Source organism: Erithacus rubecula, assembly GCF_903797595.1.
Source record: "Erithacus rubecula genome assembly, contig: SUPER_33_unloc_1, whole genome shotgun sequence".
Classification (NCBI taxonomy): Eukaryota; Metazoa; Chordata; class Aves; order Passeriformes; family Muscicapidae; genus Erithacus; species Erithacus rubecula.
Genome location: NW_027636168.1, coordinates 566,780 through 581,516, shown reverse-complemented (window position 1 = coordinate 581,516; position 14,737 = coordinate 566,780). Strand labels below are relative to the sequence as shown.

The following is a 14,737-nucleotide window of genomic DNA, read 5'->3' as shown; positions in this document are numbered from 1 at the left end:
AATGGGGACGGGACAGGCATGGGGACAGCAGGGACAACCAGGTGACAGGGATGAGGGCAGACACACCAGGTGACATGGGGACAGGGACAGGCATGGGGACAGCAGGGACAACCAGGTGACAGGGACAGGGATGGGGACAGCAGGGACAACCAGGTGACAATGGGGACAGGGATGGGGACAGCAGGGACAACCAGGTGACAGGGGAAAGGGACAGGCATGGGGACGGGGACAGGGATGGAGACAGGGATGGGGACAGGAGGGACACCAGGGGAGGTGACAATGACCTGACTGTCCCCAATCCTGCAGTGCCAGTACTTTGGGGACTCTGTGGAGATGGCCATGGCAGCCACGCTGGGACACTGGGGGCTGTGACAGTGACACTGACAGTGACAATGTCCCCACTCGTGCAGTGCCAGCGCTTTGGGGACTCTGTGGAGATGGCCATGGCAGCCACGCTGGGACACTGGGGGCTGTGACAGTGACACTGACAGTGACAATGCCAATGTCCCCATGCAGTGCCAGCGCTTTGGGGACTCTGTGGAGATGGCCATGGCAGCCACGCTGGGACACTGGGGGCTGTGACAGTGCACTGACAGTGACAATGTCCCATCGTGCAGTGCCAGCGCTTTGGGGACTCTGTGGAGATGGCCATGGCAGCCACGCTGGGACACTGGGGGCTGTGACAGTGACACTGACAGTGACAATGCCAATGTCCCCATGCAGTGCCAGCGCTTTGGGGACTCTGTGGAGATGGCCATGGCAGCCACGCTGGGACACTGGGGGCTGTGACAGTGACACTGACAGTGACAATGCCAATGTCCCCATGCAGTGCCAGCGCTTTGGGGACTCTGTGGAGATGGCCATGGCAGCCATGCTGGGACACTGGGGGCTGTGACAGTGACACTGACAGTGACAATGCCAATGTCCCCATGCAGTGCCAGCGCTTTGGGGACTCTGTGGAGATGGCCATGGCAGCCACGCTGGAGCAGTGCCCGTCCCTGCTGCGCCTGGGTTACACCTTCACCCTGCAGGGCCCCAGGGCGCGCGCAGCCGCCGCCCTGACCCGCAACAGCGAGCTGCGTGAGTGCCACCACTGCCACCACTGCCACTGCCACCACTGCCACCACTGCCACCACTGCCACTGCTGCCACCACTGCCACCGCTGCCACCGCTGCCACCACTGCCACCGCTGTCACTGCCACCACTGCCACCACTGCCACCACTGCCACCACTGCCACCACTGCCACCACTGCCACCGCTGTCACTGCCACCACTGCCACCACTGCCACCACTGCCACCGCTGCCACTGCCACCACTGCCACCACTGTCACTGCCACCACTGCCACCACTGCCACCACTGCACCACTGCCACTGCCACCACTGCCACCACTGTCACTGCCACCACTGCCACCACTGCCACCACTGCCACCACTGCCACCGCTGCCACTGCTGCCACCACTGCCACCGCTGCCACCGCTGCCACACCACTGCCACCGCTGCCACCGCTGCCACCACTGCTACCGCTGCCACCGCTGCCACCACTGCCACTGCCACCACCGCCACCGCTGCCACCGCTGCCACCACTGCCACTGCCACCACTGCCACCACTGCCACCACTGCCACTGCCACCACCGCCACCACTGCCACCACCACTGCCACCACTGCCACTGCCACCACCACTGCCACCACTGCCACCACTGCCACCACTGCCACTGCCACCACCGCCACCGCTGCCACCACTGCCACCACTGTCACCACTGCCATCACTGCCACCACTGCCACCACTGCCACCACTGCCACCACTGTCACCACGTGTCCCCAGGGGGCACTGCCAGCCACTGACACCCAGCAGGGCTCACCCAGAGCTGGCCCCACCTCACACGAGCTCCTGAGTGTCCCCAGGTGTCACCAGGGGGAATTTTGGGCTGTGCGCCTTTAAAAGAGCTCCAGGAGGGTCCCCAAGTGTCACCTGAGGGGGATTGGGGGTCCCAGAGCTGAGCCCACCTTGGAATGAGCTCTCAATGTCCCCAAGTGTCACCTGAGGGGGATTGGGGGTCCCAGAGCTGAGCCCACCTTGGAATGAGCTCTACAATGTCCCCAAGTGTCACCTGGGGGGGATTGGGGGTCCCAGAGCTGAGCCCACCTTGGAATGAGCTCTCAATGTCCCCAAGTGTCCCCAAGGGGGGATTGGGGGTCCCAGAGCTGAGCCCATTTTGGAATGAGCTCTCAGTGTCCCCAAGTGTCCCCAAAGGGGGACTGGGGGTCCCAGAGCTGAGCCCACCTTGGAATGAGCTCTCAGTGTCCCCAAGTGTCACCTGGGGGGGATTGGGGGTCCCAGAGCTGAGCCCACCTTGGAATGAGCTCTCAGTGTCCCCAAGTGTCCCCGTGGGCAGGAATTTGGGGTCCCACCTCTGACCCTCCCATTTTTTCTCCCCTCAGGTCGTCAACAGAAGAAATCCTAAAAATTCCCCCATGCCCACCCCGAGCTCAGGAACTGCTGGGATTAAACTGGGAATAAACTGTGAATAAACTGGGAATGAACTGGGAATGAACTGGAAAAATGGAATGAATGGAAACCCCAAGAAGTCTCCAAAAGTCAAAAATAAATCCCCCCAAAATGCCATAGAAATAATAAAAAAAAATTCTAAAAAAATCACCCAAATTTCCCTGAGAAAATCACCCAAAATCTCCACAAATTCCCCCCAAAAATCTGCCAAAATTCCCACAGAAAACTCATCCAAAATAAAAAACAAAATCCCCCAAATTTCCCCCAAAAAATCCTCAAAAATTCCCCAATAAATACCCCAAAATTTCCATAAAACTTTCCCCCCCAAAAACATCTCCCGAAAATCCACAAAAAAATCCTCAAAAATTCACCAAAAAATCCCTAAAAATTAAAAAAAAATCCACTTTATTCTGGGGTGTCTGGGGGTATTTGGGGACATTTGGGGACACTTGGGGACATTTGGGGACGTCAGGGGGGTGGCAGAGGGGGCGGCTCCTCCTCGTCGGAGTCGAACTCAGCGTTTTCATCCTTGAGCCAATTCCCAGCAGAGTCCTGGAGCCAGCCCTGGCTGGAAAAGGGAATTGGGGGGCATTTTTGGGATTTTTTTGGGGAATTTTTTGAGATTTCTTGTGAATTTTTTTAGATTTTTGGGGGATTTTTTCGGGATTCCTTCGAGATTTTTTTGGGAGCGGATTTGGAACTTTTGACCGCATTTTTTTGTATTTTTGGAGGTTATTTGTCACCTATAGCAGGATTTTTTTGGGAGAATTTAAGGGTGATCTTTTGGGGGGATTTTTTGGGGATATTTTTGGGATTTTTCCCCTCCATAATTCCCAGAGTTTCACCCACCTGCGCAGGTGCAGGTGGTGCCGAAGGATTCGCAGCCGCTCCGGGCTCGGCCCTTCGGAATCCCGGGAATTCCCTTTGGAATTCTGTGAATTCTCTTTCCTTCCTGCTTTCCTTTCCTTGGCAACACCTGGGGGAGCCAGGAAGGGGCTGCTGGCAATCCCAGGAGTTGGGAATTCCCAGGAAAACCCCCTGGAATTCAGGGGGGGTCTCACCCTCTCTGTGTGCGGCGATTTTGGGATTCCCGGAATTCCGGGACGGCTCCGGCGGCGTTTGGGAATTTTTTGGGATCATCCCAGGGATCCTGGGGCTCTTTGTCCTGGCAGGGGGAAAGGAAAGGGGGTGAATCTCAAAAATTTCCCTGATTTCCTGGGAATTTTGTGGCTTTTTCCCCCAATTTTCCTCATCCCACCTGTGGAAATCCCAGGAATTCCAGAGTTTGTCCCCCCCCCCCCCCCCCCCCTTTCCTGGCAATCCCCAGAACTTTCCCTGCTGCCCCTGGGTCCCTTCCCCACCTTTTCCCATTTTTCCCTATTTTTTCCTGCTTTTCCCATTTTGCCCTCACTTTTCCCTGTTTTATCCCTGTTTCCCTGTTTTTTTCCACATTTCCCCCCATTTCTCACTGTTTTCTCCCTTTTTTCCCCCCGTTTTCTCCCCCATTTCCCATCTTTTCCCTTTTTTCCCCATTTCTACCCACTTATCCCCATCTTCCCTTTTTTTTGCCCATTTCCCATTTTTTCCATTTTTCCTTGCTTTCCCCCCATTTCCATGTTTCTCCCCGTTTTCCCCATTTTCCCCCCATTTCCATTTCCCCATTTTTCCCATTTCCATTTCCCCATTTTCCCCCATTTCCCCCCCATTTCCATTTCCCCATTTCCATTTCCCCATTTTCCCCATTTCCCCATTTCCCCAGTGTTTCCCCATTTCCATTTCCCCATTTTCCCCCATTTCTCCCATTTCCATTTCCCCATTTCCCCAGTGTTTCCCCATTTCCATTTCCCCATTTTCCCCCATTTTCCCCCATTTCCATTCCCCATTTTCCCCCATTTCCATTTCCCCATTTTCCCCCATTTCCCCATTTCCATTTTCCCCATTTCCCCAGTGTTTCCCCATTTCCATTTCCCCATTTTCCCCCATTTCCATTTGCCCAGTGTTTCCCCATTATTTCCCGTGTTTCCCGTTTCCCCTCACGCGGGTTTCCTGCAGCAGGAGCTGTACGGGGCCGATGGCAGCAGCGCGCTGCGCGTCAGGCGGCGCGTCCGGGCCAGCAGGGGCGCCTGGGGACAGCAGGGGACAGGGACACGCCCCGCTGAGGCCACGCCCACGCAGGGACACGCCCCGCTGAGGCCATGCCCACAAAGGGGCACGCCCCACTGAGGCCACGCCCACAAAGGGACACGCCCCACTGAGGCCATGCCCACAAAGGGACACGCCCACTGAGGCCACGCCCACACAAGGACATACCCCGCTGAGGCCACGCCCACAAAGGGACACGCCCATGAAGCCACGCCCACGCAGGGACACGCCCTTGTGATCACGCCCCGCCCGAGTCACACCCACCTGCAGAGCTGGGGACACGCCCTGCGGGGTCACCTGGGGTCCCTGCGGGGTCACCTGGGGACAGCGGGGCCGCCCGTAGGAACGCTGCAGGTCTGGGGACAGAGAGGGACAGCTGGGGACAGGGACAGGGGACAGGGACAGGGACATGGGACAGGGACAGGGACAGGGGACAGGGACAGGGACATGGGACAGGGACAGGGGACAGGGACAGGGGACAGGGACAGAGAGGGACAGCTGGGGACAGGGACAGGGATAGGGGACAGGGACAGCTAGGGACAAGGACAGGGGACAGGGGACAGGGACAGGGGACAGGGGACATGGGACAGAGGGATGGGGACAGGGGACAGGGACAGGGACAGGGGACAGGGACATGGGACAGGGGACAGGGACAGGGACAGCTGGCGATAGGGGACAGGGACATGGGACAGGGACAGGGGACAGGGACAGCTAGGGACAGGGACAGGGACAGAGGGATGGGGACAGGGACAGGGACAGGGGAAGGGACATGGGACAGAGGGATGGGGACAGGGACAGGGGACAGGGGGACAGGGACAGGGACAGGGGAAGGGACAGGGGACAGGGGACAGAGGGATGGGGACAGAAGGGTTTGGGGATATGGGGACACAGGGACAGGACAGGTGACACAGGGACAGACACAGGGACAGGACAGGTGACACAGGGACAGGACAGGTGACACGGGGACAGGACAGGTGACACGGGCACTCACTGTCCAGGTGTTTCCTGCCCGCCCTGTGCAGCAGCAGCGTCTGCAGAGTGTCACACACGGGCCGCTGGGGACACAGCGAGCACGCCAGCCTGGGGACACGGGGACACTGAGGGGACACCCTGGGGACACCCTGGGGACACCCTGGGGACAGCCTGGGGACACCCTGGGACAGCCTGGGGACACGGGGACACTGAGGGAACACACGGGGACACTGAGGGAACACTCTGGGGACACCCTGGGGACACTCGGGGACAGCCTGGGACACCCTGGGACAGCCTGGGGACACGGGGACACTGAGGGGACACTGAGGGGACACTGAGGGGACACCCTGGGACAGCCTGGGGACACCCTGGGGACACCCTGGGGACACCCTGGGGACACTTTGGGGACACCCTGGGGACACTCGGGGACACCTCACCTGCCGTCGCGCAGCAGCAGCGCCTCGTCCTCGGGGATGGCGCTCGCCAGCAGCTCGGCCACGCGGCGCTTCTGGGGACAGCAGGGACACCCCGGGTCACCCAGGGCCCAACTGTCCCCAAACTGACCCTCACCCTGTCCCTCGTGGCAAAGGGACCCTGGGGACACCCCGGCAAGGGCTGGGGCTCCCGGGGGGTCCCGGCCCCACCTGCAGCGCCCCGAGCGGGCCCGGGTCGCTCTCGTCGCGCTTAAAGGACATGGCGGCTACGGCTAGGCCGCGATCACCATGGCAACCGCCGCCGCCGCTTCCGGGTAGCCCTTCCCAGCGGGCAGTGCGCGGGGAAAGGACCAGTCAGCGATCGCTCAGCGCGGCCCCGCGGCATGAAGGGAGTTGTAGTTCAGCCGCGGGAAGTCCCCGTGGGAATGGCGGCAGGGATGGCCCGGGCGGAACTACAACTCCCAGAAGGCGCCGCGAGGCCGCGCCGGTTCGGAGGGGCCCGGGGCCGAGCGCGCCCCGTGAGCACCGGGGCCGGGCCGGACCCCGGGCCGAACCCCGGGCCGGACCCCCGGCCGGCCATGGCGGGGAGCGGCGGAGGCGGGGCGGCGCCGCGGGAGCACCGCCTGCGGCCTGGGGACACCCTGCCGGGGCTGGCGCTGCGCTACGGGGTGACGGTGAGCGGCCCCGGGGGCACAGCGGGGGGAGGTGAAGCCAGGGGGTCTCAGGGTCATCCCGGGCCCGGCCTGCCCCGGTTCGCTTCGCTCGCCCATCCTGCTCCGTGCCCCCATCCCATCCTTACCTCTGTCCCTCTCCTGTCCCCATCCCATCGTTACCCCTGTCCCTCTCCTGTCCTCTGTCCCCATCCCATCCCTGTCCTTATCTCTGTCCCTCTGCGGTTCCCATCGTTACCTCTCTCCTCATCATCCCGCACCTGTTCCATCCCCATTCTTGTCCCCATCCCATCACTGTCCTTATCTCTGTCTCTGTCCCTTTAACTGCCCCATCCCATCCCATCCCATCCCATCCCATCCCATCCCATCCCATCCCATCCCATCCCATCCCATCCCATCCCATCCCATCCCATCCCATCCCATCCCATCCATCCCATCCCATCCCATCCCATTATCCCATCCCATTATCCCATCCCATTATCCCATTATCCCATTATCCCATCCCATCCCATTATCCCATCCCATCCCATCCCATTATCCCATCCCATCCCATCCCATTATCCCATCCCATCCCATTATCCCATTATCCCATCCCAATTCCCGATCCCATCCCCGCAGATGGAGCAGATCCAACGCGCCAACCGCCTCTACTCGTCGGACACGATTTTCCTGAAGCCCACGCTGCTCATCCCGGCCCCGGGCCCCCAGGACAGTCCCGGGGACACTCCCGGTGACGTTCCCGGGGACACTCCCGGGTCTCTCCCGGTGCCCCCCGGCCCCTCCCGCCACGACCTCACGGCCTCGGATTTCCTGCGGCGCTTGGACGCCGAGATCGGCCGCTCCAAGGAGGCGGCGGCGCAGCGGCTGCAGAGCCACCACACCAGGTGGGAACTGGTCTAAACTGGGAGGGAACTGGGGGGGAAATCTGGGAAAAAAATTGGGAAAAATCAGAGGAAAACTAGAGCAAAACCGAGGAAAAATTGGGATAGAATTGGGGGACAGTTTGGGAAAATCAGGGTGAAACTGGGAGAAAATTGGGGAAAATGTTGTGTATCACCACGGTGTCTCCACAGTGTCACCCCGGTGTCACCGCGGTGTCCCCACAGCCCCGCCCCCGCCTCCCCCCGCGGCGCTCGGCTCGGACCCCGACCCCTGACCCGGAACCCGCGGGCGGCAGCGCTCAGGGACAGCGAGGATGAGATCTTCACCTTGTGACACTGGGGACACTGGGGACACTGGGATGGGACATGGGGACACTGGGGACACTGGGGACAGCGAGGATGAGATCTTCACCTTGTGACACTGGGGACACTGGGATGGGACATGGGGACACTGGGGACACTGGGGACAGCGAGGATGAGATCTTCACCTTGTGACACTGGGGACACTGGGGACACTGGGGACAGCGAGGATGAGATCTTCACCTTGTGACACTGGGGACACTGGGGACACTGGGATGGGACATGGGGACACTGGGGACACTGGGGACACTGGGACACTGAGGACAGCGAGGATGAGATCTTCACCTTGTGACACTGGGGACACTGGGGACACTGGGATGGGACATGGGGACACTGGGGACACTGGGGACAGCGAGGATGAGATCTTCACCTTGTGACACTGGGGACACTGGGGACACTGGGGACACTGGGATGGGACACTGGGGACACTGGGGACAGCGAGGATGAGATCTTCACCTTGTGACACTGGGGACACTGGGATGGGACACGGGGACACTGGGGACACTGGGGACAGCGAGGATGAGATCTTCACTTTGTGACACTGGGGACACTGGGATGGGACACTGGGGATGAGATCTTCACCTTGTGACACTGGGGACACTGGGGACACTGGGATGGGACATGGGGACACTGGGGACACTGGGGACAGCGAGGATGAGATCTTCACCTTGTGACACTGGGGACACTGGGATGGGACATGGGGGACACCCAGGACGAGATCTTCACCTTATGACAATGGGGACATTGCTGGGAACTCTGGGGACATTGGGATGGGATACCAAGGACACCAGGAATGGGACACTGGGGACACCATGGATGTGACATTGGGGACACCAGGGGTGGGACACTGAGGACACTGGGGCTGGAGAACTGGGGACACTGGAGATGTGACACTGGGGACACTGGAGATGTGACATCAAGGACACCAGGACACGATATCGAGGATATCGAGGACATCAGGATGTGACATTAAGGGACACCAAGAACCCGAGCCCGGGGACACCCAGGATGTGACACTGAGGACACCTGGCAGCGGCGACCAGGAGGTGCCACCAGGCAGTAACACCTGAGGTGACACCAGGAGGTGACACCAGAGGTGACATCAGAAGTGCCACCGCTGCTCCCCGCTGTGCCAAGGACCCCGGAGGGGACATGGGGACTTTGGGGGGGTGTCCCTGCTGTCCCCTCCTGTCCCTTTGGGCTGCAGGGCCACTCCCGGGGACTGGAACTTACTGGGAGCCACTGGGAGCCCTGGGACAGGGACAGTGCCACCTCCCCCCCTCCCCCAGCTTGTAAATAAACCTGAGCATTGTCACCCGGCTGGGCTTTGTCACCCCCTTGGGGACAGTGCCACACCCTGGGGACAGTGTCACACCCTGGGGACAGTGCCACACCCTCGGGGACAGTGTCACACCCCTGGGGACAGTGCCACACCCTTGGGGACAGAGTCACACCATTGGGGACAGTGCCACACCCCTGGGGACAGTGTCACACCATTGGGGACAGTGTCACACCCTGGGGACAGTGTCACACCATTGGGGACAGTGCCACACCCCTGGAGACAGTGTCACACCATTGGGGACAGTGCCACACCCCTGGGGACAGTGTCACACCCCTGGGGACAGTGCCACACCCTTGGGGACAGTGCCACACCCTTGGGGACAGTGTCACACCATTGGGGACAGTGTCACACCCCTGGGGACAGTGCCACACCCTTGGGGACAGTGTCACACCATTGGGGACAGTGTCACACCCTGGGGACAGTGCCACACCCTCGGGGACAGTGTCACACCCTGGGGACAGTGTCACACCCCTGGAGACAGTGTCACACCCTGGGGACAGTGTCACACCCTTGGGGACACTGTCACACCATTGGGGACAGTGTCACACCCCTGGGGTCAGTGCCACACCCTCGGGGACAGTGCCACACCCCTGGGGACAGTGCCACACCCTGGGGACAGTGCCACACTCCTGGGGACAGTGTCACACCCTTGGGGACAGTGTCACACCATTGGGGACAGTGTCACACCCCTGGGGACAGTGCCACACCCCTGGGGACAGTGCCACACCCTTGGGGACAGTGTCACACCCCTGGAGACAGTGTCACACCATTGGGGACAGTGCCACACCCTTGGGGACAGTGCCACACCCCTGGAGACAGTGTCACACCATTGGGGACAGTGCCACACCCTGGGGACAGTGCCACATCCCTGGGGACAGTGCCACACCCCTGGGGACAGTGCCACACCCTCGGGGACAGTGTCACACCCCTGGGGACAGTGCCACACCCTGGGGACAGTGCCACACCCCTGGGGACAGTGCCACACCCTTGGGGACAGTGCCACACCCTTGGGGACAGTGCCACACCCTGGGGACAGTGTCACACCCCTGGGGACAGTGTCACACCCTGGGGACAGTGTCACACCATTGGGGACAGTGCCACACCCTGGGGACAGTGTCACACCATTGGGGACAGTGCCACACCCCTGGAGACAGTGTCACACCATTGGGGACAGTGTCACACCCTGGGGACAGTGTCACACCACTGGGGACAGTGCCACACCCCTGGAGACAGTGTCACACCATTGGGGACAGTGCCACACCCCTGGGGACAGTGTCACACCCCTGGGGACAGTGCCACACCCTTGGGGACAGTGCCACACCCTTGGGGACAGTGTCACACCCTGGGGACAATGTCACACCCTTGGGGACAGTGTCACACCCTCGGGGACAGTGTCACACCCCTGGGGACAGTGTCACACCCTTGGGGACAGTGTCACACCCTCGGGGACAGTGTCACACCCCTGGGGACAGTGCCACACCCTCGGGGACAGTGCCACACCCTCGGGGACAGTGTCACACCCTGGGGACAGTGCCACACCCTTGGGGACAGTGTCACACCCTCGGGGACAGTGCCACACCCTTGGGGACATTGTGGGGACATTCTCAGCCCTTGGGGACACAGCCTGGAATTCCCAAATCCATCCCACCTGTTCCTGGAGCTCTGAATTTCCAGAACCCCAAATCCCAGGAGAGGATTTGGGAATTTGGGAATTTCCATTTAAAACCCAAATCCAATCCTATTTAAGGAAAAAACCCAAGAAAATCCCACTAAAAACCACTCCAAATCCCACTAAAAACCACTCCAAATCCCATTAAAAACCACTCCAAATCCCATTAAAAACCATCCCAAATTCCATAAAAACCCCAATAAAAAAAACACCAAACAAAATCCCATTAAAACCCCCCAAAATCCCATAAAAAACCCCAAATCCCACAAAAAAAAACGACTCAGAAATTCGGGAATTCTTCCCAGCTTCCAGTGCCCCCCCCAGGCTCTGGTATTTATAATATTTATATATGGACCCCCGGGATTTTGGGGGAAATCCCAGAATTTGGGGGGAAATCCTGGGATTTTGGGGAGAAAATCCTGGAATTTAGGGGAGGAAATCCCAAAATATTTGGGGGGAAATCCAGGAATTTTGGAGGTGAGATCCAGGATTTTGGGGGGAAATCCTGAAATTTTGGGGAAACCATGGAATTTTTTGGGGGGAAAATCCTGGAATTTTTGGGCAAAATTCAGAATTTAGGGGGAAAAAAATCAAAGATTTGGGGGAAATCCAGGATTTTTTTTGGGGGGGAAATCCAGGATTTTTTTGGGGGTGAAATCCCAGGATTTTGGGGGTGCCACCTCCCCGATTGTCACCGTGTCACCCCCGATTGTCACCGGGAGGGGGGGAGGGGACACCCGGGGGTATTTACAGGGTGGGGGAGGGGCGTACGTACATATTTATAGGATTTTTTTTGGGGAAAAGGGGAAATTCCCAACAAAGTGCATTTGTCCGTCTGTCCGGGGGGAATTCCCGGGCGGAATTCCCTGGAAAAGCTTCCGGGGATTGTGGGGGGAGGGGAGGGAAACTCCAGCCCATCCCCCCCCTCCCGGGTTAAAGGTGGGCGGGGCTGTCCGAGCCTGGAAAAAAATGGGAAAAATTGGAAAAATGGGGGAATAATAGGGAAATTAATAGGGAAAATAATGGGGGAATAATTGAGAAAATAATGGGGAATATTGGGTAATAATGTGAAAAATATTGGGGAAATAATAGGGGAATAATGGGAAAAAATGGGCGAAATTAATGGGGTGAATAATGGGAAAAATAATGGGGGAAATAATGGAAATAATGGGGAAAATGAGAAATTAATGGGGGAATAATGGGGATGGAATGGGGATGGAATGGGGGTGTGAGCAAAGGGACATTGAAGGGTCATGGAAGGGGGGACATGGAGGGGACATTAAGGGGGACATGGCCTGGGGGTGACACTGGAGATGTCATGGACTGGGGGTGACACTGGGTGACAGTGGGGTGACACTGGGGTGACACTGGGTGACAGTGGGTGACAGTGGGTGACACTGGGGTGACACTGGGGGTGACACTGGGGTGACACTGGGGTGACACTGGGGTGACACTGGGTGACACTGGGGGTGACATTGGGGTGACACTGGGGTGACACTGGGTGACACTGGGTGACACTGAGGGTGACACTGGGTGACAGTGGGGTGACACTGGGTGACACTGGGGTGACACTGAGGGTGACACTGGGTGACACTGGGTGACACTGGGGTGACACTGAGGGTGACACTGGGGTGACACTGGGGGACACTGGGGGACACTGGGGGACACTGAGGGTGACACTGAGGGTGACACTGGGGTGACACTGGGTGACACTGGGGTGACACTGGGTGACACTGAGGGTGACACTGAGGTGACACTGGGTGACACTGGGTGACACTGGGGTGACACTGGGGTGACACTGGGGGTGACACTGGGGTGACACTGGGGTGACATTGAGGGTGACACTGGGGTGACACTGGGGTGACACTGAGTGACACTGGGGGACACTGAGTGACACTGAGTGACACTGGGTGACACTGGGTGACACTGGGTGACACTGGGTGACACTGGGTGACACTGGGTGACACTGGGTGACACTGGGTGACACTGGGGTGACACTGGGGTGACACTGGGTGACACTGGGTGATACTGGGTGACACTGGGTGACACTGGTGGCACTGGGTGACACTGGGTGACACTGGTGGCACTGGGTGACACTGGTGACACTGGGTGACACTGGGTGACACTGGGTGACACTGGGGTGACACTGGGTGACACTGGGTGACACTGAGGTGACACTGGGTGACACTGAGGGTGACACGAGGGTGACACTGGGTGACACTGGGGTGACACTGGGGTGACACTGAGGGTGACACTGGGTGACACTGGGGTGACACTGGGGTGACACTGAGGGTGACACTGGGTGACACTGAGGGTGACACTGGGTGACACTGAGGGTGACACTGAGGGTGACACTGGGGTGACACTGGGTGACACTGGGTGACACTGGGTGACACTGGGTGACACTGGGGCTCTCACCTGTGCCAGGGGTGGCAGTGCTGGGATGTCCCCGCGGGGCCCGCGACGAGCTGGGGGGGGCGGGGGGGGGCGGGGCCCGCCCGGGGCCGGGGTTGGGGACACTGTGGGGGACACTGGGGACATTGTTGGGGACACTGGGGACGTTGTTGGGGACACTGGGGACGTTGTTGGGGACATTGGGGGCGGTGGCATCGCCCCCTCCCAGTGAGCGCAGCAGCTGCCGGTGAGCGGCTTCCAGGGCCTGGGGGGACACAGGGACACGTTGGGGACACGCTGGGGACAGCTGGGGACACGTTGGGGACAGCTGGGGACACGCTGGGGACAGCTGGAGTGTCCCCTGTCCCCGTTGTGTCCCCCTGGTGTCCCCATTCCAGGATCCCCTTCTCCCCCTCCGCGTCCCCATGAATGTCCCCATGAATGTCCCCATGAATGTCCCCTATCCCCGTTAATGCCCCCCTATGTCCCCAGTGATGTCCCCAGTGTCCCCAGTATCCCCATTAATGTCCCCAGTGATATCCCCAGTGTCCCCAGTGATATCCCCAGTATCCCCAGTGTCCCCAGTGTCCCCAGTTCAGTCTCTCACCCTCAGGTGCAGCAGTTTCCCCTGTCCCCAGTGTCCCCAGTGTCCCCAGTGTCCCCAGTGATGTCCCCAGTGATGTCCCCAGTGTCCCCAGTTCAGTCTCTCACCCTCAGGTGCAGCAGTTTCCCCTGTCCCCAATGTCCCCAGTGTCCCCAGTATCCCCAGTGATGTCCCCAGTGATGTCCCCAGTGATGTCCCCAGTGTCCCCAGTGTCCCCAGTTCAGTCTCTCACCCTCAGGTGCAGCAGTTTCCCCTGTCCCCAGTGTCCCCAGTGATGTCCCCAGTGATGTCCCCAGTGTCCCCAGTTCAGTCTCTCACCCTCAGGTGCAGCAGTTTCCCCCGCAGCCCCTCCAGGGTCCCCAGGATCAGCTCGGTGTCCCCGCTGTCCCCCGGGCTGGCCCTGTCCTTGTCCCCAGGGGTGTCCCCAACGTCCCCTCCTGGCCGGGGGGGTCCCGTGGGGAGGCTCAGGTAGAAAAAATTCCCTGCAAGAGGCACAGAGGGGAGGGACCTCAGTGGCCACCTGGGGGGGGTTGGTGGCCCTGGGGACCCTTGGTGGCCCCTGGGGGACTCTTGGTGGCCCTTTTGGGGCTGTTGGTGGCCCGGGGATCCCTCAGGGTGGTGTTTTGGTGGCCCCCACAAGGCTCTTGGTGGCCCCATGGGGCTGTTTCTGGTGGCCCTTTTGGGTTTTTGGTAGTCCCAGAGGATTTTCGGTGTCCCCTGGGGGATTTTTATGGCCCTTCTGTGATTTTGGTGGCCCTTTTT

The 14,737-nt window shown here is 59.8% G+C and overlaps 2 protein-coding genes and 1 long non-coding RNA gene across 3 annotated transcripts in view; 1 reads left to right on the top strand and 2 right to left on the bottom strand.

Annotated features, from left to right (window-relative positions):
- Positions 1 to 2,897: 2,897 nt before the first annotated feature.
- LOC306813949 (rho guanine nucleotide exchange factor 11-like) overlaps positions 2,898 to 14,737 on the bottom strand; it is a 62,112-nt gene continuing 50,272 nt past the window's right edge. Inside the window, exons 38-45 of the mRNA XM_079329631.1 lie at positions 14,294 to 14,457; positions 6,058 to 6,128; positions 5,640 to 5,728; positions 4,913 to 5,004; positions 4,544 to 4,629; positions 3,568 to 3,671; positions 3,356 to 3,482; positions 2,898 to 3,074 (exon numbers count right to left, since the gene is read on the bottom strand). Coding sequence (XP_079185757.1) covers positions 2,975 to 3,074; positions 3,356 to 3,482; positions 3,568 to 3,671; positions 4,544 to 4,629; positions 4,913 to 5,004; positions 5,640 to 5,728; positions 6,058 to 6,128; positions 14,294 to 14,457 — 833 coding nt within the window. The 3' untranslated portion in view covers positions 2,898 to 2,974. The remainder of the gene's footprint in view (positions 3,075 to 3,355; positions 3,483 to 3,567; positions 3,672 to 4,543; positions 4,630 to 4,912; positions 5,005 to 5,639; positions 5,729 to 6,057; positions 6,129 to 14,293; positions 14,458 to 14,737) is intronic.
- Positions 6,415 to 7,951, top strand: LYSMD1 (LysM domain containing 1). Its single transcript, XM_079329630.1, has 3 exons — positions 6,415 to 6,728; positions 7,344 to 7,609; positions 7,799 to 7,951. The coding sequence occupies exons 1-3, from the start codon at positions 6,438 to 6,440 to the stop codon at positions 7,938 to 7,940; spliced, it is 699 nt and encodes a 232-aa protein (XP_079185756.1). The 5' UTR covers positions 6,415 to 6,437; the 3' UTR covers positions 7,941 to 7,951.
- LOC306813950 lies at positions 7,829 to 8,890 on the bottom strand. The gene is made up of 6 exons (XR_013777063.1): positions 8,588 to 8,890; positions 8,291 to 8,440; positions 8,215 to 8,260; positions 8,049 to 8,176; positions 7,973 to 8,018; positions 7,829 to 7,933 (listed from the first exon to the last, which is right to left on the bottom strand). It is a non-coding gene; the product is annotated as an uncharacterized lncRNA (long non-coding RNA).

What these genes read in the sequence shown, in the direction of transcription:
- LYSMD1 (XM_079329630.1), top strand. Translation starts at nt 6,438, where the DNA reads ATGAAGGGAGTTGTAGTTCAGCCGCGGGAAGTCCCCGTGGGAATGGCG. An exon ending in CGCTGCGCTACGGGGTGACG is followed by an intron (nt 6,729 to 7,343) that starts GTGAGCGGCCCC and finishes CCATCCCCGCAG; the next exon opens with ATGGAGCAGATCCAACGCGC. An exon ending in CTGCAGAGCCACCACACCAG is followed by an intron (nt 7,610 to 7,798) that starts GTGGGAACTGGT and finishes GTGTCTCCACAG; the next exon opens with TGTCACCCCGGTGTCACCGC.